This window comes from Anopheles stephensi, chromosome 2 (assembly GCF_013141755.1).
Source record: "Anopheles stephensi strain Indian chromosome 2, UCI_ANSTEP_V1.0, whole genome shotgun sequence".
Lineage (NCBI taxonomy): Eukaryota > Metazoa > Arthropoda > Insecta > Diptera > Culicidae > Anopheles > Anopheles stephensi.
In genome coordinates, this window is record NC_050202.1 from 9,991,585 (window position 1) to 10,017,425 (window position 25,841).

The window sequence follows — 25,841 nt, forward strand, 5'->3', positions numbered from 1 at the left end:
CACTGCTGTTTTGCAAACGCATCGATAACATCAATGAGCTGGTAAGAGCAAGCAGTATGGGAAGGGTCTTACATCAAATTACAGCCATTTTCCGAATGCATTTGCAGCATAACAGCGTCGGAGATATAGTGTACAGCGGCTATTGGCCCGCACTGTTACGATTAGCCGATCGAGGTCTATCGAAGAACGATCAAAGATCGTTTCGCCGGAGCATACTGATCGTACTGCAGCGGTGCCAACAACCGCTGGGCCTCGGATATGGGGAGTTCGGGTCCCTGTCGATGCATCGGTTCGGTGAATTGGTCCAAAGCATTTACTCGCTGATAACATTCCTTGCTCAGTTTGATTAGTTTCGCAAAGCAAAACACTTGCCGAACCACTTCTTTGATGTTGATGCGCTCGTAAAACTTTTAGACCTCACCTAATCGACCCAAGGAGCACGGAATGAGAAATTCATAATTTATAGTCGAGACACCTATCAGCGTAGTTGGACCCTTCTCATGTTTGTATTGCAGCTCACCAGTTATCCTTTTTAGTTTTGATCAATTATTTGTCACGATAATTATGGCCTGTTAATTAGACTAACCATTACAAAGCACTATATAGACTTCAGATAGTAAGGAACTTCAGTCACTTTCGAACGTAAGAACATCTACTCAGCACAGTTCAAGATGTGCCATCAACAGAAGCGGAATGTTGTTCAACTTCTGTTTCGTCGATACATTACGTTCACCGATCAGTCGGACTACTTCGCACTGTACAGAACGCTGGCAACGATCTCTGCCATCCACTACGACGCACACTGCTGGTTCGATCGAACACTCTGGATCGTCTACCGCTTCCTACCGATCCTGGTAAACGTATCCTACTTCTACAAAGCCTACCGGATCATCATACACCCAGAGGACAACACCTCGGCAGCCGTAATTGTGGCATCGATTTGGGGCTTCACCGAGGGTACCCTACGCATCGCTATCATCGAACTATGGTACGATAAACTGTGCAGCATTATGTCGTTCCTGAACGATCGTACCTACCGGCAGCAAGATGCGCTGGTACGCCAGCAACGTGCTGCCCTGTTTGCTGCAAACAATCGCATCCAGCTCGTACTCGTTACTACAATGCTCACGATAGCGGCCTGGTTCATGACGACGCAGCTATTTAACCGAGATGCGTTTATGCTGCAAATTAACGGTCACGTAGTGGAGAGTGCTTCGGTGCAAATTGTTTACGGGCTGCTGTGCAACGTTTGGGGCATGATCTATGTGCTTTCGTTCGCAATTTTCTACATCATTATGAACATCTTGCAACTGGAGATGAGCATTTTGCTGGATGGGATAGCAAGCGTACAGTCAACGGTTATCGACCGAGCAGGACGGCAAATCGCAACTCTGGAAGCTACGGGACATTCAACGCAAATGAAGCAGCAAGTGTTCTGGGACATTTTACAGCCAGAACTGAACAGGCACATCTCACGGCATGTCAACCTTCTGGAGTAAGTAATTCTGTTCCTGAACCTTTTTTTTCTATTCGTCTTTACAGTTTGTTCCATATCCTCTAGTAATCTCAAAGAGTTTAGCACGATAGTTGGCCCATTTTCGTTCGTCCAGTACTATGGCACCTTTGCACTGATCGCCGACTGTGGCCTTATCCTTGCAATGGAAGGACTCTCAACGAACGGTATGATCTACCTTATATTTGTCACCGTACTGGTGTTCCAGTCGTTCATCATCTGCCGTGGCATCGAGAAGATAAACGATCTGGTAAGCTATCTGAACGATTTCGTTTCAAAGTTATTTTCAATTCCGACCTGACCGCTTCCTACCAACGCTTCCAGAATGAAGCCATCGGACACGCACTGTACGCGGGTTTTAACTGGCCCGAATTATTACAGTACAACGTGCGCTTTCGAGCCCAGTATGTAACGGCACGGCACACGCTCATGCTCGTCATTGGCCGTTCGCAGAAAGGATTCCAATGTTCGTACGGAGGCTTGGGTGGAATTTCCATGGAACGGTTCGCCCAGTTAATGCAGAAAAGTTACTCGCTGCTGACGATTCTGCTTCAGTTTGTCAAGTAAAAGTGACACGCATCGCAAACGAGCAATCGGAGAGTGTATGTGGCACACTAAAAAGGCAAAAATGCGCCGATTAGTACACGTTGTTAGTGGGATGCGAGCACCAGGCACAACAACACAGCGACAGCACCAGTAAGACAGGAATATTCATCAAAGCCTTACCCGACAGTCACATGCTACAGATCCCACACTGTAGTTACTTCATGTTGTGCGATAATTGCTAGTTTGCACTACACGAGTGATATCGCTAGGTCAACAGCAAATAAGAATAACCTAGGCTCATGTGTTTACTTTAATTCTAACCAGACCACACCGGTCGTCTTTGATAGCTGTTTTCACTGCAAACAAACCAGCCCATGTGGATTAGTGATGTATACTTATCGATTGAGGTTTGCATACAGCACACTTAGTGAAATTGCACGCCTTGTTAAAATTGTTAATCCATCCACATACCTAAAACGAGAAGAAAATATAGAAAAAAAAAAATAGTTTTACACTCCTGCACGAATTTATACATTCTTTTTATATCTATTGAATGTTACATCTCGAAATAAACGCGACCGTAATAACCACCACCAGTTCTAAAAAAAAAAATCTGTTCAACACATCGTTACTCACATAGAAGATAATTTGATCGGTAAATAAATCCCACCAAACTGTTAGCTATTAGCTCAATCTAACACGCCCCAATCGGTCCCAGCTGCTTCGCCTACCCAGTGTGTGCCCTCGGATGGTGCCGATTGCCCCAGAACTACCGACTTGTACACACACACACACATTCACATTGGCTCGGCATAGATGATTGATTACCATCAATTTGGAGTCAATAGAGCGCACGACGAGACGGTAACGACGTACAAACCGACGACTACTGTGTGTGCTGCTACCACTTGCTCGCCCAGGGACTTAGAGCGAGAGTCGGTGGATAATTAGAGACCAAAATTTGGATCGAAACCTCGTCGCACGTCGATCGAAGCTTACAGGCCCGTACAAGCCCGAAAATGGACCGATAGAGCGCTTCGATCGATGTAACGAAAGGAGGGAGGTAATTATAATTGAGATCTTACACACCCCGTGCTGGAAACACTTTCCGCTTCTAATCGGATCACTTCATCTAATCGTTTCGGTGGTAATTTGATTTCTGCAAGAAGCCTGCATGCAGGAACATGCCCGACGAGAATAATCCGCCACCGCTCGCAGATGGTTCGCGTCATGTGAGTTTCTAATACTAATCCTCGGTTCCGGTGCGATGGTGTTTGGCAGGCGGGCCGTTTAATTTAATGTATGTTGCATCGTGTGATATCACGAAGTAACTGTTCTATATACTATGTTAAAAGCTAACGCGTGATGGATTGATTGTTGGTCGGCAATTGCTGCATTTGGTCCACCTCTATTGCAGTACAACCTCAAGCTGTCAAGGTCGATAGTCAATCCTGAGTACGGTGAGGCCATTAAGATGGGATTTGAGACCGGCTTTTTCGTGTGAGTAACCGGGACACTTTCGGGTTTTACTTCTCTCCAATTTTTTTTTTTTCAGTTAAAATTGTTACTAACAAATGATCATTGCCATCCGCGCCTTAAAGTATGCAATTTTATAACCGATTTAGTACAACCAACCAATTGTTTAGTACAAGCCGATGCGTATACTAACATTCTCCAGCAGCAACGACCGGTGACGGCGTCACGGCAGCAACAAAGTACGACGAACCATAGTAGAGACTAGCGTCCATGAGGTTCCACATCTCGCTCACGTTCCTCCGGCCGGTTGATGCACCAACAACTGTATATCACACGCGACTTATCGGTTTTCACACTTAGCGCCCTATTGTTTTCACGATTATGCACAGCCCGCTATTTCTCACGAATGATTCATGCTACCACCACCAGCTCCACCCGTTGCTACATTTCCTTCACATAGCCCGTAGACGTAGACGTATCTAAACTATATCTACGATGGAAGCGTCTCGTAATGGAAGAAAACACAACACGAACACTGTAAACTATTGAACGGTGATCCCGCACCTTAAACGAACGCTCATCGTTTATCGCATTACAGAAGCAACAAACCCTCTGGATAAGTAGATCCAGAAGTGCAGGTTCACATCTAATACCCACTAGGCCCTACAAATCTCACACACATTTGTTTGGCTTACTTCTAACCGCGGCCCCGAAAACGCACACAGAGAAACGTCCGGAACGTGGTAGCAAAGCATCGAGAGCGTGTGTCCGTGTGGTCGTTGTTATCACCAAACTGGCCACAACATACCCATAAACAGAAACCTTGCAATGTGATGTCACTTTGAACCAATCTAAGCAGCAAACACACTAAAAAAAAAATCGGTCGATGATAAGGCTCCCTTACTCCAACACAGATTTAACGAAAGTGAACGCGAAGGTGTGGTGACAGGTGTCAAACGATGCTACGATACTACGATACACCATTACACGCATCGCGTACCGAACGGATTGCATGACCGCTTCGATAGTGTTCGAATCGCCTCCTCCTCGTTCACAGACGCTGATAAAAGAGGAAATATAGCTCAGCGCTGATAAAGACGGTTATCTACAAAACAACACCACGATCAATGCGGAAAGTAAAGCTTTAAACACTTAAGCGATGAGTGTTGTGCTTAGCGGGTTGCATTACCGATGTTTCCGCGAAAAGGCGGGGGGATGGATTCCGCACAAATTCTGCATCAGAAATGTCAAACTCTAATCTACAGTTACTGGCTGCCTTGACATGATATTACCCGAAGTCGGATAGTCACTCCCGGGTCTAGGATGGACGAGATATGATTCTCAGTTCGTCTCATCGAGCGACCCGACTTCATACTTTCACATGCTTCAATTTATTTTCATTAGTCGGATACTTTAGTAAGGTCTACTTTACGCTACCTCCAAGGCTCATCATTAAACACCAGTCCGGCAACATTTCTCTACCCCCTCTCTAGTAACAACAGTTGCGCCACACTCTGTTGCTTCTTGCCAAATTCTTTTCCCATGCATTCCCATTTTTCCCCCTTAATCAAAACCCAAACTAAGATTTATGGTAATGCTTAGAACCGGCGTTCACCATTGTAAACTTCACGACTTCGCTCGAAAGGATTTTTGCTACTAAATAAATCATCATTTCAGCCTGCGGCGTAATCGTTTGTCTCGCTCATCCGGGCCAGCAAAATGCTTCCCATTACACCTCACTGAAATGCAAAAAGATGTATGACTTATCGAAACGATTATGAACCGTGCTTGGAATGGGAACAATTTACGGGATATCTATCGCCTTAAGCTACCGGCTGCTCTAACATAATCTTGTGGTTGATGTAATGGGACATTATTAGCAATTAGTGTTGTACCGTAAAAAATGGATATAACATTGACGAACAAAGTTTTACTTTTCAAATTCAAAACAAATTATTGAAGTGGATAGTAGAAACCGATCTGGAGACCCTTAATTTAAATGCATCAGTCACAATCAGAGACATCAAATCAAATGAATAAATTTATTTCCGAACCAATCAGTCTCACAAGTCGTCAAACAACGTTATTTTATTCCGGAAAGGAAATGCAAAACTGAAGCTGTTGATGGATGCTTTCTTTTATAGTCAAGCCGAACGGCCTTCAGACGAACTGCTATCCCTTTCATGAATAAAGTATTAAAAAACGAAATCTCAAGGTGAGAGTCATCTTCAGAAAAACTCACTAATCGCACAGTCCACCATGAATCAATAAATTCAGAAATTTGGATCTGTTATTGATGGCGATATACAACATCTCCCAAAAATTTTTAGACATCAGAATTCTAGCCTCATTCTCCACATTTCAAGTTTCGCTTAGATTCTACTGCATCGCATAATTTAGACTCTTTCCTGTATCAAGAATTTTTATCTTTTTCAAAAGTTTTTTTCCTTGGCTCTGGATATTCCACACGCATCTTCTGCATTTTGCGAGATCTTAATGCTATAAATGGCGAGCTTGGGAATTCCCAAAACCGAAAAACTGGTTAACATTCCCTAGATTTGGTGGTTCTGTTAGCAGCGACATCATAGCGATTAAGTTTAAAAATATCTTTTCTGCAAAACCGATTTGAAAAGCGAAAGGAGCAAAAGGTTAACCAGGATTAGGCTCACAGCGTTAGCTTGAGATTAGCGAGAACGAAGCGATATGAACGAAACCTATAGTGCTCAAAACCGTTTGATTTAAATTATTTATACTATAGGCCATAATTCTTATCACACCCACTCGCCAGACAGCTTGAAAATATCATTCCCGTGATTAATGGACCACCAATCATTTACCCTTTGACGCACTTATTGAGTTGTTCTGCGAATAATTCGAAGCAACCTCCAGAACCCGTAATGATGCAATATACATTATAACTGACGTGAATTCTTCACTGGCGTCAATCGTAACATGGGTACGAATGGGCTGCATTACAGAACTTCAACAAATATAGCAGAACAACAGCAGAACGAACCAAAAGCCCGGGTACCGACGGTTTAATCTGTTGGAACTGGAAAGTCATTCAGCCACTGGCGGACCACTCTGTGCGTAATTGGGCTTAGCGGCACGCGAATCGTTGAAGATGTAGTATTTCGCTCCATTTTGCTTCAAGGTCGCAAGGCTCCACAATGTGTAAAGGAAACATGGTAGGGAACACGATTACTTGGCACATTGTCCAGCTAGGGGTGATCCCGGTGGATAGCAAACCCAAACACCAACATGAAGAAAAAAATGGTTGAGGAAGCAGTGCGAAGAGAAGGGTGCGGAAATTCATTCTCCTTTACATTGCAACGGCCGTTCATCGCATCGAAAACATTCATTTCGATCGGTCCGGTTCCATGTGACGATAAATGGGCAATAACCAGTTTTGTGACGTAGCGAATGGGCCATCATGCGTGTTAATCGCCAATACGGTACAGTGATTGATGGATGCAGCGGTACACCGCAAGAAGCTTAGGGGTGTCATCAAAATATTTTGTACCTTCACACTTTGAGGTTACAAACGCTAGAAAAATTCTCGATTAATAAGATATCATTTCGAAAAAGATATAGTTAGGTGGACATGGAACGCAACTCAATTCAATTTTTCACCACGAAACACCCTGTAGCAACCGGCCCCCGGGCAAAGAAACATTCCCTCGTGCTAGTGACGCGCGGTATATCGCATACCTATTCGCACCGGTTCAGCGTCATTCGCCGCCACAAGACCAGTTGTCGTTCTGAATCGGCACTGAAGAGGAAGAAGAAGCGTAAAGAAGATGTACCCAAGACGCTGCTGCTCATCCGTGTCGATGACTGTGGTCCACCGACCGATCGTCCTGTCAGTTGCGCTAGTAAACTGGGCCGGTGCGGACGTTGCGGTCCGATTCGAGACCCCCGGGTAGGAGTGCAGTAAAGGTGCGTGTGAGAACTTGAAATTCCTAGCCATGATCGTATCAGCGTTACTGTTGATCGTTTTGCTTTCGGGAGCTCCACATGCGAGCGCCTACCAGGTGCGAAAGGAGATCACTTTTAACTGGATACGTGACAGTAGGAACGTGGTTCGAAATCAAACTGTAAGTGAATAACTAAGGTCAATCGGCAAAGACCTCGGTGTGATGATTTTCCCTCTGTGCTACACCGTTGCAGGCTATACTCCTGCAAAACGATGGCTACGCATCGGACCGGCTGAAAGTGCGTACAGCAGACGGTTATCTGCTGACGGTGTATCGTATGCAGCCCAAGAAGTCACGGCTCGGTGCGGTCCTGTTACACCACGGTATACGCCAGTCCAGTGACATGTGGACGGTTCTCGGCCCCAAGCGATCCCTGGCCTATCAACTGTACGAAGCTGGATATGATGTGTGGTTAAGCAATTCGCGCGCTTCACCGGAAACCGACGGACACGAGCGGCTCGATCGGGACAGTGATCACTATTGGGACTTTAGCTTCCACGAGATCGGTACCGAGGATCTGTCGGCAGTGATCGATCACATACTGGCGGCGACCGGCCGTAAGACGCTACATTTTGTCGGATATTCGGAGGCCGGCTCAGCGGTACTCGCTCTCCTGTCCGAGCTACCCGAGTACAATAGGAAGATGGCCAGTGTGGAACTGCTCGCACCACCGGCCTTCATGCAGTACGGCCAATTTTCCTGGATAGCGCGTATGGTGGAACCGTTCCGGAAGCTTTTCCCCTGGAGCGTTTACTACACGCGCGATGCGCTGCCGACCCAGATCTGTACACTTTTCCGCAACGAATGCTGTTCACTGTTCGGACAGATGAATGACAATGGCAACGGCACACGGACGCAACGCTCGCCGGGACCGGCGAATCGCCCACGGGACGGATGCTTCGATCTGGAGGATGTCTCCCTGAAGCAGCTCGAACACTACCGTCAAATCATCGCCAGCGGACGATTCCAGCAATTCAATTACGGCTACTCGGCGAACCTGCATCGCTACAAGCGAGATCCACCACCAGATTACTGTCTGTGGGATGTGACGGCCCGGATTTCGCTGCACTACGGCAACAAGGATAAAACCGTTGACTGGCGTGGCGTTGAAATGCTTGCCCGAAAGCTACCAAAAGTGGCGGAACTGCAAAAGACACTGTACAAAGGGTTCAACCATCGGGACTTCTACCGCAACCCTAGGGCACAGGAAACGGTTTACGCAAACGTTTTAAAGTCGATCAAACGTCACACGGTGGTGGCGACGTTGCAATAAATCTATAATTTTTTGAACCGAAAACGATTTCCTCAATTTGGGGCCCCACTTCTCATAGAGTTACACACGCTTGATATGCTAAGCGTCGGTTTTTGTTAATCCCCTGCCCTGCGATAGATTTGTTATTGCCGTGACGGTGGAAACGGTGGTCTCTGTTTTAAGCTTTTACAGGTTTTGGGCTCGTTATAGCGAACGACTTTGATTAAAACAGGTTTCTTTTTGTGTGGATAGGGCGGCACCTCCTAAGAGACACGTCCCATGTAAAACGACTAATTTGTGTTCCACAGCATGTGTGCTGCCTGCGACGCTCGGATCAAACCTCCGCTTCCGTCTTTACTACTGTGAGCATTGTTTTACACGCCACGCGTCTCACACAGCCGCATGGTGTGTGTTCGCGCCCAACTGCTTCACCCGGCTATTAGTTCAAGGTTACGGTTGTTAGGCGAATTTAAGAAATTCGAAGCAAAACAAAACCTCCTAACCATCGAACCAGTCGACGACGGAAGAGGTCGGAACTGTTGGGCCGAAGAAATTATTGCCCACCAATTGTGTTGTGGCCTTATTGCTTCGCAAAGCACTTTCCTTTCTTCCACCAGGGCCAAGTGCAACCGTTATGGCGGGGGGAGAATATCACTCATATTTTGGCAACCTCTCCCACTTGTTTTATTTTCCCACAAGATGATCGTCTTTCCAAGCAGACGTGCGTTGAGCGAGGTGAGTGTCGAGTGTGAGTGGCAGCGATGTGCTCTGGTGTTGAAGTGTGCAGACGACTCGACGTACACGAAGGTCTGCTGTTGTACAAACGGCAAGGTGTGCCACTCGGCACCCGTCAGCTTTGTGGAGTGCATGCCAACAAGGCTCCGAAACGGAGAGGTATCTCCAGGTATCGAAGCAGTGATGTTTGGTGAACCGTTTGATCGGTTAATTGACGCGCGCCGGCCACCTCCTTGTTGGCCGACTTTGAAAGCTCTTTATGAGCCGAAATTATCAAGACCCTGAAAACCCTGCAACGCCACAGCGAACCCGTGCAGGGAAGGCTTTTGGGCTAATAAAAACTTTTTCAAGAGGATGCGCTCAGTGTTTGCCTTTTATCTTTATTGCTCGATTCACTGCCAATGGACCTTGGTCGAAGGTTTTCGGAATGTAAATTATATTCGGAGTTGTATATCCCCCCGTACGGAGCTATTCAACCAAACTGACAAAAACATGTACTAATCCCCCCGTAGAGTTAAGATTACAATCGTTACATCCAATTCTCCTCATGGGTTGCGATCTTCGTTTCATAGCGAACCATCCTGTTGCTTTTACTTCATTATCTTCCAACAGTGGTTCACAACACCCGGAGCCTATAAGGAAAGTAAGTTATAATCTTGTATAATTCATTTATCATTCTCTCTCTCTCTCTTCCCTGGTTTTTATTCATTACTCCTGCAGGCGTTCAAAAATAGCAACTGAGCATGTACATTAGTTTTTTTTCCCCCTTGCTCCATCCTGCTGACCATGGTCGACTCCACCATCGCACGTGGTCCACTACCATCGGCATGAAGGTGTAGGACCATGGCACCATGCTGACAGAAATTAATATGAAAAATCAACTTTGTCTTCACTCCGCCAGCGTGCCCAGCGCGCCGGTCTTCAGCAACTTCCCGCCCTCCCTCCCTAAAGTTGGACAGCAAGCGAAGGGAAAGTTTTGAATAAGCCCTACCGGACCATTTACATATTCTTTTCCGGCATAAAGTTTACCTCCGCCAACGCCAACCGGATAATGCCACACAAGTTGCCTGTCCGCCTGACTTATTGGCTCACGGTGACAATTGTACCGTACTGGCGGAGTAACACGATTTGCAAGCCCCTTTTCTTTCTCTGTCTCTTTCGTTTTCATCAAAAGAAAACTTTCGAAACGTGAAACGGTAAGTGTTTTCTAAGTAAAATTCCGGCCCCTGCAAGCAGAGCGCAGTATGCGTAAAAGCAACAAGAAATTCACGTAGAACTTCACGATGGATTGAAAGAGAACGAGGCAGAAAATGACAGCGTTGCGTCAAGTTCCGACTGAGCAGACTACTGTGTGCACGTCCGTCCGAAGCGCGATGGTTCATTGCGTCAAGTTTTTATTCGCGAAAGCCCTGTAACTCCCTGTGTGGTCTTTAAAGTCGTAGAAAATAGGAAGGAAAATGTAGCTTAAAAACTTTCTTTCATTCAGATGAATTTAAAAATGTAGCTTAACATGGTCAAATGAGGAGAGAGAATTCAAAAATATGTTCGAAGCTTTACAAAATCTGAGAAACAGGGTTTTCTAACCGTTCATAGCAGAACAAAAAATATCTACTATAAAAATGAACCATAATGCTATCATTTGCTACCGTTTCATCCCATCATGAACACATTCGATAAATCGGTAAGGAATTTTTAAAGAGCACACCATTTCATTTGTCGTGTTAGACAAAATTCGTCATTTCCCGTGAACGCACACCAATTCCAATTTTGCGTTGATCACCCAAAAACAAAAAAAAAAGGACAGGATCCGCACACCTGAACGCATTCGAAAAATGAAAGGTGATATAGACAACGTGTCCGTTGGGCCGGAAATTTATCCCCATCTAAAGAGAGAGGCAAACACAACCTTTCGATGTCCTTTTTTGTCGCTGTTGGTCCTACTAGTTCAGGTTCGCTGCTATCATTTGACGTTCCTAGGAAAAAATCATTCATGAACGTATGCGTTACGCCGTCGCACGTCGATAGTGCACAGGCTGTCATCGCCAGTCGGAGATCGAGAGCGGGGTCTGGATGCAATTTCCGGCTGATGCCAATGTAAAACCGATGCCATCTACCGGGACAGCCCAAAACGAACGCATCATCATCGTCACTCACGCTAACGTGAAACAACCGATGTTTAGAGAGACGAGCGTGAGCTAAACGATACTAACGTCCAGGTGTGTTCAACAACGCTGACGGGGGTGCGTCACATCTTTACTACCGTTGATCTCCTTTATGATGATGAAATTTTTGTAACGACTGCTAAAATGGTGAGCTTTTACAGCGAAAGGTCACCTAGCCACATGAAATACTGGCATCTTTCCAAGATATTATGATGAGGGATCTTTTATCTATTTTTTTATTACTGATGTAAACTGAGCTACAAAGTCTTCAAAATATAATTTCGTTGGAAACCCTGTTCAATAGCGAACAACTAACTACAACGCTACTTAAAGCCTAATAAAATTAGATTTAACCCAATCACCCAATTTCTATGCATTGCGTATAAACAATCAAATTCGCAAACTGTTCCCAATCCACCCCGTTTCTAGTCTCTGCGTCAAATAGAAAATCCTACTTAACTGACTATTGCCGAGCATTTAACACACCGACACACAGATGCACGTGGCCGCAAAGTTACGCCCGATGGGATCATGCCGCTCTAATGTGTCCCGACGTGAGTCAACCAAATTACACACCATTGCCCGTTGCGAGCTGACACAAATCAATGCTCCCAATGCTGACATGTGACCCAGCCGGCACCCGTACCACGTAATTAAGAATTTAAATTAGATTTCCTAACGATTGGCAACCACGTCAGTCAACGGGAATAGAATTGGTCCTAAACCGATGCGAGACAATGCGGTGTGAATGCAGTTAAAAATGGATGCCATGCCATGAACGAAAAGCTTCAAAGGGAAGCTAGACAGAGCTGAAATCGTACTATTATCGAAATTACAACTGAACGCTCGTTTCGTTTGTGGTGATGGTGTTTATGGTTACAGTTGAAGCAACAAAAGCGCCATTCGGTTGCCTAAAAAATATTGATTATTTTGACGTTTCCCAGTTACGAACGTGCATGACAATTTTCTGGGAGAAATGGATTTTGTGACAACTGTGTATTGTTTGCTACGGCAGCTCTTTATTCTACTCTGTCAAACCCCCTTTCAATGTTTTTGAATATCCCCTTAATCTTCATCCTTGGCTCTACGTTTAGGAGGTCTTGGCATCTTCTGCTTCTTCTTTCTTGGCCTAACGACCTCTTGCGTCATGCTTGCCGTTTCTGGCTTACGAGACTTATTGATACCGCATGGTTGAAAAATCAGTCCTCACTATGAAGGAACGGACTAGGTGAGATTTGAACCTTGGTCCTGCCGTGTAAAGATCGACGTTGCTGTCACATCTACCAGCCGGATTTGATAGGATTTGACCGGGGTTCAAATCCCATCAAGACCGCCTCCCCGTACGCAGGGCTGTGATTTCCTTGCTACGGGTAAAATCATGTCACAGAGAGCCAACAAATGGCAGGCAGGCTTGGATTAGGTAGAGGTAGGGGCATGAATGGAAGACCCGAGACCTCTCAAGGTTGTTAGTGGCAAGGAAGTAGAAGAAGAAGACTAGGTATAAAACGCCTTGAAGTACTTGAGGTACTTGAAAAACTAATCACAAATTGCTTGCCACTCAGAAACGGTCAATACGGGATACGATAATCAATTCCGTGTAATACTGGATCTCTACCTCGCAGCCACTGGACTGCCGTATAGATCACTAAGAGACCTCAGAACTAGGCATACTTTAGGCCAGACAATTACAACATTTATTTCACTTATTTTAGTTCAATCTTCATCCCTCAAGGCTTTCCAACCTCAAGAGAACTTTCCCTACCAGTCTCAGACATAGCTGAACTATCAGCCCAGCGGGGCGGTCCGGTGGCCAAGGCGACAACGGCGCCGATCTGCATACGGCAAGCCCGGGGTGCAAATCCCTTCAGTATCGCCTCCCCGTACGCCGGGCTGACTACTTTGCTACGGGTAAAATCAAGTCACAGAAAGCTAGAAATGGCAGGCCGAAACCATTCGAGGTTGTAGTGCCCAAAGAAGAAAAAGAAGAAGAACAATCAGTCCTCATTCTTCTGATGTCAAGGTTCTACCACTCTTCGCTGATTACCTGCTCTAAAATCTGACCTTATTTAACCACGTTATTTAAAAGAACTAATAATGATCAATTAAATACGTCACCATAATACAGTATTCTAATTACAAAACTCTTATTTGACTTATTTTTAAATAACTAGATTTTTTGCACGCCTTGAAAACTTAATAACAATTAAAAAACTCAGCCCCATAAATATTCGGAAAAAAAGTTGCACATCAGCACACTATTGCAAGATAACAAAGTTCAACTTTTCGGTACGCAAACTATCGCCCCAATCAGACCTTTTGCCAATCTCCCAAAACATTTGCTATGCCCGAAGCATTCACCATATTAACTCCCAAAAAGCGTCCGTACCATGGATACCCCATCATTCCGTACACAGCAGCAGCAGCTAGCCTCTGCATATCGTTGGCCATCATCCGAGCAAAAACACACCATCATCCTCAAGCCTCTCCAAACAAAATGGTGTACTATCGAACGGGGGTCGGTGAACATTTGTTAGGTGTCACCTTTTTCGGGACCAATTACGTCGTGTAGTAATTTGTAACCGTCCAATCCGACACCCGGAGCCATTCGTGACACCACACATCTTCACCCTTAATGTCAATCTGCCTGCTCCTGTCATGCTCTTACTCCGGCTCAGCTTATACCGCTTTACCTACGGGAATGTAGCATGATGTTCCAGCTCCGGGGCCTGCAAAAAAAAAAACAAGCCCCTGCCCTAGGTGCATACGCCTCTCCGGATAAAGATCTGAAAGCTTGCAGTACAAGAAGCAACAGGGTTACCCCGGCACGGACGACAAATTAAACACTTCCACCGTAGGCAGCGCGCCCCAGGTTCGGTCCGGAAATTCGTTCAAAGTGTGTGCCTCCGAACAAGGGGAAATATATGCAGGATTTTATCAACCCTGCTTCCCGAGCAAAAGGGAAGAGCAGGTTAAGTACACACCAAGTGAGTAGCTTGGTCATGTTCACACATACCCACACACACGCACACACTGTCCCGTGGGAATGTGAGATAGGATGTTCATGTGGCGTTCCCGCCCAATCACGCACGTAACAAAAAATGCCACAGCAGTACTGGAGCTCTCCAGTGACAAAAGCTGTAATTTTCTAATCACTCAAACAGTGCTCTAGTCAGCGTTTGAGCACCAGGTTTGGCGCGCCTGGTGCTATCGATCCGTATCGGTAAACGTAGGTATGGTAGCCACATTCAATATTGATGTATGCAAATGAATTAATTCATGCAGAACTTCTAGCAGTGGTCATTCGTATTCGGCACCACGATGATGAGAGAACCCGAACCCGAACCGTGCGGTATCGCGAAATTGAACCGGATGAGCGAAATTGATGGATAAAATATTTTAATCAAACGCCGAAAATTCTGCACCGTTGTAACCGATGGAAGAATTTGTGGGAAGAAAGAGAGGGACGTTAGCCCGAGTTCAAATATTGTGCAAATGGGATCGATTTTATACCAACAAGGCAATTTTGATAGAGTGATCATTTGTATAGGTCTTAAGCTACTGCTTGATATTTTAATAACGACTGTTTCTATCACAAACTTGGAATAAATAAAGCTCTGATGTAGAGGATACCTTAAGTCAAGGGTCAAGGGTTTAGATTATCCTGATCAGTCGTCATGATAATTTTGCAAATCTTTAGGTAACTATTTTGGGCGTTAAGTCCCATGTTAAGGATTCAAATCTCTGACGTTCATCTCCTGACAGCGATGGTAATTACGATTCAAATTTTGAGTATTTTAGCTTAAGCTGTCATAGCCCATACGAATTTCTAATTCGAATGATTTGAAACTGGGAACATGTTACCATACTCATATTATCAGTTAGTCTAACTACCGACAAAAAACACAAGAAGCTAATTAACTCCTTGTTGTATTTTAAGCTATGGCGTAGATTGGATGCTAATTTGCAAAAACCTGGGCGCTCCAATCCTACTCTCGCTCCATGTTTGTAACAAATTAATTACTTCGATTAACGATTTATCACAACGTTTACACGAAAAATATGTTTAATCTAATTTTTGCGTGACTAGCAGTATTGCTGGCAAAAATGTCCTTTCGTCTAGATAGTTATACAAAAATTTTAATGTGACTAATTATCCACCAAGTTTTTGTTGTTGTTTGGATTGTAAAAAAAAAATCGCAAAAAACTTCTACTAAGGTAATTTTATAAATCAAACCATTAAAGTGTGTTTCAGTCTATCAAACAAGTTCTTCTTCATTGCCGTTACGACCTTCAAGGCCATGCCTGCTATTGCTGGCTTACCAGACTTATTGATACCACATAATTCGATAGTTAGTCCTCACTATGGGGGAACGGCCCAGATGAGATTTGAACCCTGGTCCTGCCATGTGAAGACCGGCGCTCATGTCGCACCTACCACCGGGCCGCTCATATTAAACACGTTTCTACATATTGAAAGCAATAATCGATTTCGATATAACGAGCCAAGCAATCAAAGTCTTCTGCTTCTTGGTTTATAGACCTGTTAGGTCATGCCTGCCATTTTTGGTTTACTAGACTTAAACTAGCAAACACTTGCCGTATGACCAGAGAAACACTGCATTTGTCACAGTGCAATCCTTCAGAACAAAAAACCCCAACTGTACATAGTGCTTCTTCCTAAATAGCCACGTACGTTACATTCTCCATTTAATCACAATTCTATAAAATGACATAAAAATGATGCAGTACAAAGTTTAATTGATAGTTACAGGTTGTTTGACACGAGAGAGAGAGAGAGAGAGAGAGAGAGAGAGAGAAAAAAACCTTATCAAACCATAATACTTCTCTCGCCAGCAAATTCTGTAAAGGTTCGCTTATTAACTGCCTTCTGAAACAAGCACTTCAACGAAAGCACCAGGACAAAAAAAACTCGCCAACCCCCAACTACTACTCAACACAGGAAGAGCTTTTAGCCTTCTACCCCATTCTTTCTGCGGTGCTTCACAGCAGCCCTTCAAACATTTCACCCCGACTAAAAATGGTGAAAAAATACCATTAATGAGCCCATTTCATTTCCAACCCCCCGGGTTTGAGAAAAGGGGAGAGAAAGCGAAAAAAAAAATCTAGCTGCTTTACCATATTCATTGATGCACTCTCGCTTCCCCTTAAACGTTCACTCCTCTAACTCGAACGCTTAAAAACCACATTTTCCATCCCGTTGCCGAACCTTCAAGAGCCTCTGTTTTAAACTTCTTGCATCCTCCAGGACGATCCTCTCGAGCCGGCTCCGGTTTGGGAGTAATTTCATTGGGGAATTGGATGAACGAAAGAGAGAAAAAAAACACGCAACACCCTCCCCCTACCATGCACACCTTCCAAAAGCATCGACGCAAAAACGCACCGCCAGAGAACAAGCGAAAAAAAAAGCGAAAGTTTGAAGGTACGTTTTTAATGGGAAAAGTTTTCGACTGCTTCTGGTGGTGCTGTTGCGTTTTTGCGCTCGACTCCCCCGAGCGCACCCAGGAGGTTGGTTTGATATTTTACATTTACCATCGACATGCCGCCTTATATCATTTTTCATTACAGGTTTTAAAGGGAAGTGGGTTGAGCTCTTTTTTTCTTGCTTGTTCAAAGGGCAGGTGAAAAGAACTGAACACGCTGTTAACTAGAGCACATCCGATGTTTAACATGGGCTGGGATAAAAATAGAGCGAATGAGAGCTTTAGGTGTGGCTCGTTGGAACAAGGTTAAAATTAGGTAAAGCAAACGAATAGGGTCATACACAAAATAAAGCATTAATAAAAATAGAGCAAAAAATACTCTAAAACAGAAACTACCAATAAGAAAATAATGAAAGCAAAAAATAAAATAGTTATTAAATAAAACAAATATTAAAAAAGTAAATCATAAAAAGCAATGATAAATATAAAAAAACTTTAATTTATTAACTAAAAAATAAATTACTTGAAAACTAAATTAAATAAAAAGCGAAACATAATTAAGCAAAAGAGACATGGTAATCATGAAAAAAAGCATCAAAAACATAAATGAAAACTAGAACCTCGCCAAAAGATAAGAAAAAACCAAGACATTAAAAAAATATGAAGAAACATTTTTTTAAGATTAAAAGTAACAACTGCGAGTTCAAAATATAAATAGTCACACAAAAACAAGTAAGCTTTAAAGAATAGTGATTAAGGCAGCGTGAAGATCTTAGGAATTGTATGCACAAATACTTAATTTTTCAGACTCATTTGTTTTATGCCCAGAAGTTCAATGTAATTTTGACTATTTCTAACAGTATACCGATTTAATACTGTTTACACTCCATTATGGAAACCTATCGATTTTATATCCAGCTAACCAAAAGTTTCATTTGAAGTTTTAAAACCCAAATCAAATGCCTTAAGCAAACCATATGCTCTCCAGAGCTAGCAGCACGAGTCAACTCCAGGATGTGCGTCAATTTAAAACCAGCATTGATGGTAGTAGTAGCAACAAAAAAAAACCAAACAGCTCCATTTCTTACAAACAGGAAATGCGTGCCATAGCCACACTCACTCACTGCTTGCCCGGGGGGCAACGAAGCCAACAAAAAAGAGGCTCTATTAAAAATCAAACCTAACCACCCTTCGAACGAAACATAAAACGGCGTACGCAAACTTAAGCCACACTACACCGGAGGGCAAACATTCATATACATGTGTGTGTGTGTGTGTGTGTGTGTTATTGGTCCATAAATTGACGCCAAGTAATGGCAGCCCAGTTCCGCACCAGAAGTACTAACCATAAACCGACTCCTGGCCCGAAGACGATGGTCTAGGTTAGTCAGTCGGCTGCCAGTTTAAGCTGGAAACGCAACAACATTGCCAACCCTTAGTTCTTCAACAACGAAACACTCACGAAAAACGATGCCTTGCTTCGTCAGGGTTTCTGCCACAAAGAAAGACGAACGACACCGTTTAATGAGTGTAAAAGTGATCTCACCAACAATAAATAAATTCCAACCAACCCGTCCCCCCTGTATTGAGCTGATGGCTAGCTATAGCAAGAAATATTGATAACAGGCATATGGTACGCGGCACCAGGAAGCCAACCAACAACGAAAAAAGGACATGTTGAGCTAATTTATGGTCCCGAACGCTTCCATAGAAACCATTCTTAAGCGTGACAGAAAATTGAGGTTGAATGATGTTGTCACGCGCTTCGAGTGGAACGGAATACCCTTCAGGCACTACACACACACAAACAAGCAAGCGATTCAAGTCGATGTCCTCTCTGGTCTCCGAGTGGTTCTCGTAAGCGCACCCATCGGTGTGGGACGAAGAAACTTTACCCCATATTGATTATCTCCAGAGGATGGATGCGCTTAAGCAGAGCAACCACCAAGCACGGTATCATCACAGGCACATCGACGCTCTCAAGTGTCCGAGGAGGTTCGATCGGATTCTGGTGCGAAAAGGCGAACCCATAAAGGCAACGACGTGGCTGCCATTATCCTTTCAGCCGGGGTTAAAGGTTTGGCAGACGAGCAGAGAGATGGAACGACAGTGTGGTGCTATATCGAACTTGACTTAATGAAATTGAATATAATTACACTCGAAAGCTACTCAAACGCGCGAGCGAGAGGCACACACACACGACACTTCGAGCCACGGGAGTAAACATAAGAGTGGCTTTTCGCTGATTAATCGTCTGCAGAACACATACAGCACTAGGCGGAGGATGGGACATACACATCTTGAGTTGAGTGATGGGTTAAGCTAAAATCATTGGCGACTCTGCCTTACAACAACTACACGCATGTGGGACTTTTATTACTTTTTTGAAATTTTTGTGCTTCTGTCTCTATTTTTTTACCAGTTTGTGATGCTCTAATGGCCCATAAATTGGGCCATTAAATTATCATAAACCGATGTCTGCATGAGGATTTTGTTCACATGAAGCAGACAGAACGAAGGCGAGGCTCGGAGGTAATGTGCTAGTGACGTCAATCGTTCACACGATAGCACTGTGCTTCGAATCCCATATCGACCATGCTCCTTAACGCAAAAAGACTTTTTCCAGATAGGAGTAATTCAGGTCAAGAATTTTTGAGCTTTGGAGCGCAAAGTACCTCTCCACCAAGCCAAGTACAGACAATAAAAAGTTTTGGATTTTATTAAAATTAGGTTATGCCAAGTTGACAAACGTCGTACTCATTAAATCCTTATAGACTGGATTCCTTTCACTCCAACTCTTCTCTTTTAAATCGAAGTAATATGAAACGACTCTCGAGCACAGGACCAAGAAATATGCATCCGACCCAAAAGAGATCAGATGGTGAGAAAATCAATGAACCGAATGCAATCTACAGCTGAGTGCAATCACCACCATTTTGTACGTCATTAAAGCAGAAAACGAATGCTGGTTTTCCCTGAGATCTCGTGTAGATTACATTTTCTGCTGCAAACACACAACAAAGATCCTGGTTTTCCACTTCCCACTTAGCTTAGTCCTGCCAACGATAGAGAGATTCAAGGGAAAGCATAATTAAAACAAATCTAGGACAAAGTCAGTCGATAGTATGTCGGTGTTGCTTATCGGGATGAGAAGTTCTTGAAGAAATAAAGCGGGAAAAAAACGGAGATAACAATTGATTCTTCAGCCTTTACAGTTGTTAATGAGTTGGTGCAATAAGATTTGCCCTCAATAGCTCTGCCTAGACATAGGAAAGCACCAGACAACAACGAACCTTTCATTTAATTGGTGTCATTACGCTTCTGGAGAGCTCCACGCAGAGATTAAATATACATAAACAGATATTTGAAGACGCTCGATAAGAAAAAAAAAAAACAATACTCGATCGATAACTACTTCTCTTGTTACCACTCGAACGGATACTTCACTCAACAACGTTCGTCTCTTAATGAGCGTCTCAAAATTAACAAGAAAGCAAAACTAACTTCCTACGAATGTTGCGCCACACAGGAACTTGAATTCTTTCGGTATCAAAACTTCCCGAACCTGTTTTGATTGTGTTCTTCTTCTTTTTTCTTTCCCAATGCACTTCCACTGTCTGAGTGTGTCCACTGACCGGATATGATAACATCAACATCGCTTCAACTTGCCAACAGCGAAATCTGGTCTAATTCTTCCAACTCCAGCACATTAAGTTGGAATCGGGAAGGATCGTTTCAAATGTTTAACCATTTTCCGGTTCCGGTTCCGACAGCAAAGCGAGCAATCGAGCCGTGTATTCAATTGTCTGGTTCCCAGACAGACTTGAACGGTCAGTACCTGCCGGAAAATGTCAACGTTTACAACGTGGAGGGGTTTGATTCTACGAAGTGGGGGGAAGAGCAGCTCGAACTAAAAAGTAGGAGGACAGGGTTTGCAAGATGGAAAATCATTATTTTGCTATGGGGTTGACCAGTTCTATCGGTAAATTGTCCGCCTCGTCTTAACAAGGGTCGAGTTTATGTGACAGAGTTCAGTTCTACCAATAAATTGTTAACTTTATCTTAAGAATAAGTAATTAAAATGCCCAGTAGTCCCAAAGTAACCGACTGCCAACTTACAGCTTGTCTGCGTGTATTGCATAAATTCAGGCGCTTATTTCTGAGGAGAAATTTCTTAGCGGACAAACGTAAGTGTTTCAATTTTCTAGCAAAATTTCTCTATTTTCCATGTCGAAAAAAATCAAGCTACTTACTATTGACAGCTTTCAAAGAATACTTGCTTAAGATACGATTCTAATATCGATTATTGAAGTGCTCTTTAACATACCTGTAACGAAAAAGAAAAATACATTGTTTAGTATTTATAAGAAGTTTATTCCATGTTTGGTAGTACTAATAAAATTAAACAACAGTAATTCAAATGCTTACTCTAGTACGACGCCGATAAATTTAACCGGTGATAAATGAGTTCAAATAACGCGTTAAAAACTAATCATTTAAGAGGCCATTGATTTAGTGCACCTTGAAAGCCATCCGTCACGGTGACTAATCATCATTATGAACCGTGAATGATTGGAATTGGAAAATAAAGCATGAAGCGAATCCAACCCATCTCAGGTACCCTGAGGAGGCGAATCCCAAAACCGACCAGTATTCTTCATTTGTTGAGCTAATAATTTATGACCTTCGTGTACGATTTATTTACTATTCCAGACCGGTTGCTCGAGTAATTTTTCTAAAAGTTGTGCATCGTCGGCGGCTCTCTCTCTCTCTCTATCTCTCCACATCACAGTCACATCAGCGAAAGACCAGTCCCAACTAGCGAGTGAGAGAGAGAGAGAGAAAGAACGCTCGCGCCAAGGAAAGTTTATTGTTATTACTGTTTCGCAATCGATCTTTATCACGATGTGCATAGGAAACGGAGAAACGACAATGCACCAAAGCCATACAAAACAGAAGAAAAAAAACACCACTCCCCAGTGCATAAGCTCGCGAAGCTAAGGGTGCTAAACGTGTAACGTATCGTTTTTTTTGTGTTGATGACGCGCCAGGTAAGAATGAAACTAGCTAGCGGCACCGGTACGGTACGGGACTGACCACGTGATACTACGGTCAACAAGGCGTAGAGAAGGTGTGAAAGTAAATGAAAATTCATCACCACCCAAGAACCGTGCGGCCATAATGCAAAAGGAGAATAATAAAGCGCCATTGCTGGAAGACAAATGAACAGAATCGGATGTAAGCTGTGTACTTCTTCTTGCGTTGGGGTAAATTTATGTGGCTTCGTAGTGTGAATAAAAACGGACGTCCAATCTGGTGAGTAGATTTTGTGATGAAAAACGTGAATGAAACGAATGGTACTCTATAGTCAGAACTCAAGGAGAAAAACTCTCTTGGAAGGGAAAACAAGATATAACCTATCGTCGTTAATAGCCGAAACAGCTTCAATGTGACAAATTGAAAAGAAATTTGCATGCACCACCAAGAGCACCAACTCATCTACATCTAAATCAAAAGGGGCAACATACTTAAAATATGGCTAACAAACAGTCGGAGCGATACGAATCACACACAGCTACGGTCAAACCAACTAAAACAGCATCAACCAAATTAATCGTTTCACAATTGACTTCAACACGAAACGAATTGACTTCGGAGAGCGAAATGAAAAATTGCTCCTACTACAAGCTCAAACGGTGTGCTCTGCTTCGTGCCACAAAATGAATCGTTGCTCTTACAGCGATCATTTACAGTAACCACGGTTGCCTTCAAACCTTCAACCACCAGGCGCCTCCATCGAAACGATGATATTTGCTCTTGTTCCGTGTCATCGTACACACAGCGGGATAAATACAAGAATCCTTCATCATAACTAGCGAAAATGATTTCTCCTTATTATTCCCTATTTGAGCTTTGTGAAACATCGCGATAAGGTGAAAATATAAATACTCATAAAGAAAATTTCAGTTTTTGGTCTATTTTATTAACAAAAACTTCTAATTTTCTTTTCTATGGTTCACAACAGCAAAAAAAGGAATAAAAAATGCCCTGTCTATTGGAAACGTGACGGAGGTTTTAATTTACCTACCAAAAAGAAAACCGAAGTGAAAACTCATCCTTTTTCCCAACAAACAATGCATCATTCTCCGTGCACATGTAATATGGTTTCTCGTCCTGCTGGTGAAGGAACCTCGCCAATGAAATTGATCTTATTTTGCACCGTACACATCACTTCAGCTCCGTCTCACAATTAAACTACGGTGACTACGGTGTTCACGTTACAAGATCTTCCCGGTTTTTTCCGAGTTTTTATTTACCTTTATCGCAGGGGACTGGACCCCTTCTGGGGACGAAAAGGGACAAAACAAAGCCACACCGGACCCATCATAACGACACGGACAAGCGCTGAATATGAACGCGAACATGAGTCACGGGTGGGGATGAAAAAAACCCCCCCGAGCCATAAATCAGTGTGCAATTGCGAGATGAATACGTCTCGCGTTTTCCCGAGCGTTACACGCGATCGTTGTGAGAATTTTTTTTCCAACAGATCCCAACCAGGACGCGTGAACGGTTTCCGGTGCGAGAAAATGTACACCTTACCGTGACCACGATCACATTTCGCAGCCGTAAAGTCGTGCTGAAAGTGGACGCTTTTTTTCCTGTTACTTCCCACAACACACCTCAAGTTGGAGGGGGGCGGGGGGGGGGGGGGTTAAAGCGTAAGTAAAGAAGAGAAAATTGCAACAATAAACCAAGGATGTACGGTACGTGCGAAGAAGATACGCGCCAAAAGGGCACAACACAACAGCATCCTAGCCCACATTGGACAGACAACCGGGTACAACAATTTTCAACCATCATCCTAACCTTCGCCGACACATCACGTCACTCTCAGACGTGAAGGGCTCATCACAACGGATAGGGTAGCCGCCATGATGTTTGGGAAAAGAATGGGAAATAAATTACATTTTCTCGGGGATTCTTTTTGTCTGTGTCTACCGTGGACATCAGACTCTTGGCCGTGGGCAACACACCTCTGGGTCCGGTGATGGTCACGCATCCTTGTGTGTTTGGTTAGTTTTATTGAGATTCCTGGTCCTTGCGGTTTTTTGCGAAATTCTAGGAAAGTTATATTAAATTGTTCACGTTGTTGGTTTTCTTAGCAAAGCATTTATTAAATTAATAATCAAGAAAACATCCGAACACATAACTATTTTGACAGAGTCTGTACTCTGACCTTTCAGCTACTCTGACTCGCAGCGTTCTAGAGTAAAAAGTTCTTGCTCTAGAAGTCTGAAGTCCACAAGTCGCAATGATTCTAGAAGTCGCACGTTTATTATTACCGATGGACTTCGTTTGATCGTAATATGCTCAAGACACCCCTAAAACATCTGGCCCCGATGATAGTCTTGTATCCATGGTCATAGACAAGATGTTTAGTACTACAGAGATTCCTGGTGATTGTCTTTTTGTAGAAACCTGAACGATTATCCACATTGTTAGTTTTATTTTTTAATTATTCACATTGTTAGTTTTCTCACGTAGGTATTTATTAAATTATCATTTAAGATCTTTTTTACAGAGTCTCTTTTCTGGATATCTTACCAAAAATGGTAGTCCAAGGCCTCTCAAGGTTTTAAATTCTTCTACTTTGAATTGAAGAGTCTTTTTCTTCCGTATGGCCCATCAATTATGCCTCTTCCACACCTACACAAAAATAGTCTCTCTCACACACACACAGATACATATACTCTAGGTTTATGAAGGGCCTCTTTTGTGTGAGCCTCTGACCGGTCGAAGGTTCGGTTGATTTAATGCTGATGAAGTGCTATTTAGTGTAGTACACAAAGGGAGACAGACACAGTGAAGATGGAAACAAGTGACTTTCCCTAGAGCGATCGTACAACCGCAATAATGGTGGAAAATTAATGGCAATGCAAGAACATTTCCCAGCATTTTTCTAAGGGCTCTTTGAAAAAAGTGTGTGTAAAAGCAATGTGAAAAGAAACATTTACAAGGCATCACACTTAGCTCATAAAAATGGAATTTTAATGTGCTGTTACTTAACAATGAACTTCTCTCTAACGGCCCCCTATTACCTATTCTATACTGAACAAAAATATGCTCACCAAGAATACAAAGGCACACAAGTGCAGTAGGAAGTGAGAGAGTAAAAAAAAACCACTCGTACATTAACCATCTGATCACAGGGACGTGAATTATTTGTTCCCAACAAACGAATTATTACTGTCCAATCGTTATAAATGAACTGTGCCAGAATCGTCTGATAGGATGAAAGTGTTTCCAAGCGCGATGCCTCTAGCAATTGCCATTGTTTTTTCTCTTGTACTCGTTCTTTTTTCCAACTTTGCTGAAGGGATGCTGGCTGGAGGGTTTTTTTATCACAACGACAAAGTACACGCCCCCCTCGTTTGGGCGGTTACGCCGGCGAAGATCGATGATCGATCGTCGATAATATAATAAAAATTATGTTACGAAATAATTAATGGCCAATTGGTATTAATCATTACCCGGTGGGCCGGTAGTGCATGAGCGATGGTTGGATGGTGTGTAGTTAAGCGAACGGTTATGATTAATTTTATTATTATTTTCTACCCTTCTGTGGCATTTTTCGGGTAGCTTTAAAAGCATTATTTTATACTATAATGTTTCCACCTTGCACTGATTGAATATTTCACAGCTTATTGACGAATAATTCAATTAAATTCAGCATCG

General features: G+C 43.3%; 3 protein-coding genes across 14 annotated transcripts in view; 2 read left to right on the forward strand and 1 right to left on the reverse strand.

Moving 5' to 3' along the window:
* Positions 1–25,841, reverse strand: part of LOC118503859 (atypical protein kinase C) — a 110,917-nt gene that overhangs the window by 35,645 nt on the left and 49,431 nt on the right. The window contains exon 1 of one of the 12 annotated variants that reach the window (XM_036037587.1): positions 3,729–4,330. The exons of the other annotated variants lie outside the window; for them this stretch is intronic. Coding sequence (XP_035893480.1) covers positions 3,729–3,819 — 91 coding nt within the window. The 5' untranslated portion in view covers positions 3,820–4,330. Of the gene's footprint in view, positions 1–3,728; positions 4,331–25,841 lie in introns of those variants that run through there. 12 annotated transcript variants of the gene reach the window in all.
* On the forward strand, positions 1,082–2,143 carry LOC118503863. The gene is made up of 3 exons (XM_036037593.1): positions 1,082–1,495; positions 1,562–1,763; positions 1,838–2,143. The coding sequence occupies exons 1-3, from the start codon at positions 1,122–1,124 to the stop codon at positions 2,078–2,080; spliced, it is 819 nt and encodes a 272-aa protein (XP_035893486.1). The 5' UTR covers positions 1,082–1,121; the 3' UTR covers positions 2,081–2,143.
* LOC118503861 (lipase 3-like) lies at positions 7,380–8,809 on the forward strand. Its single transcript, XM_036037591.1, has 2 exons — positions 7,380–7,632; positions 7,706–8,809. Exons 1-2 carry the CDS (start codon positions 7,504–7,506, stop codon positions 8,783–8,785), a joined length of 1,209 nt encoding a protein of 402 aa, XP_035893484.1. The 5' UTR covers positions 7,380–7,503; the 3' UTR covers positions 8,786–8,809.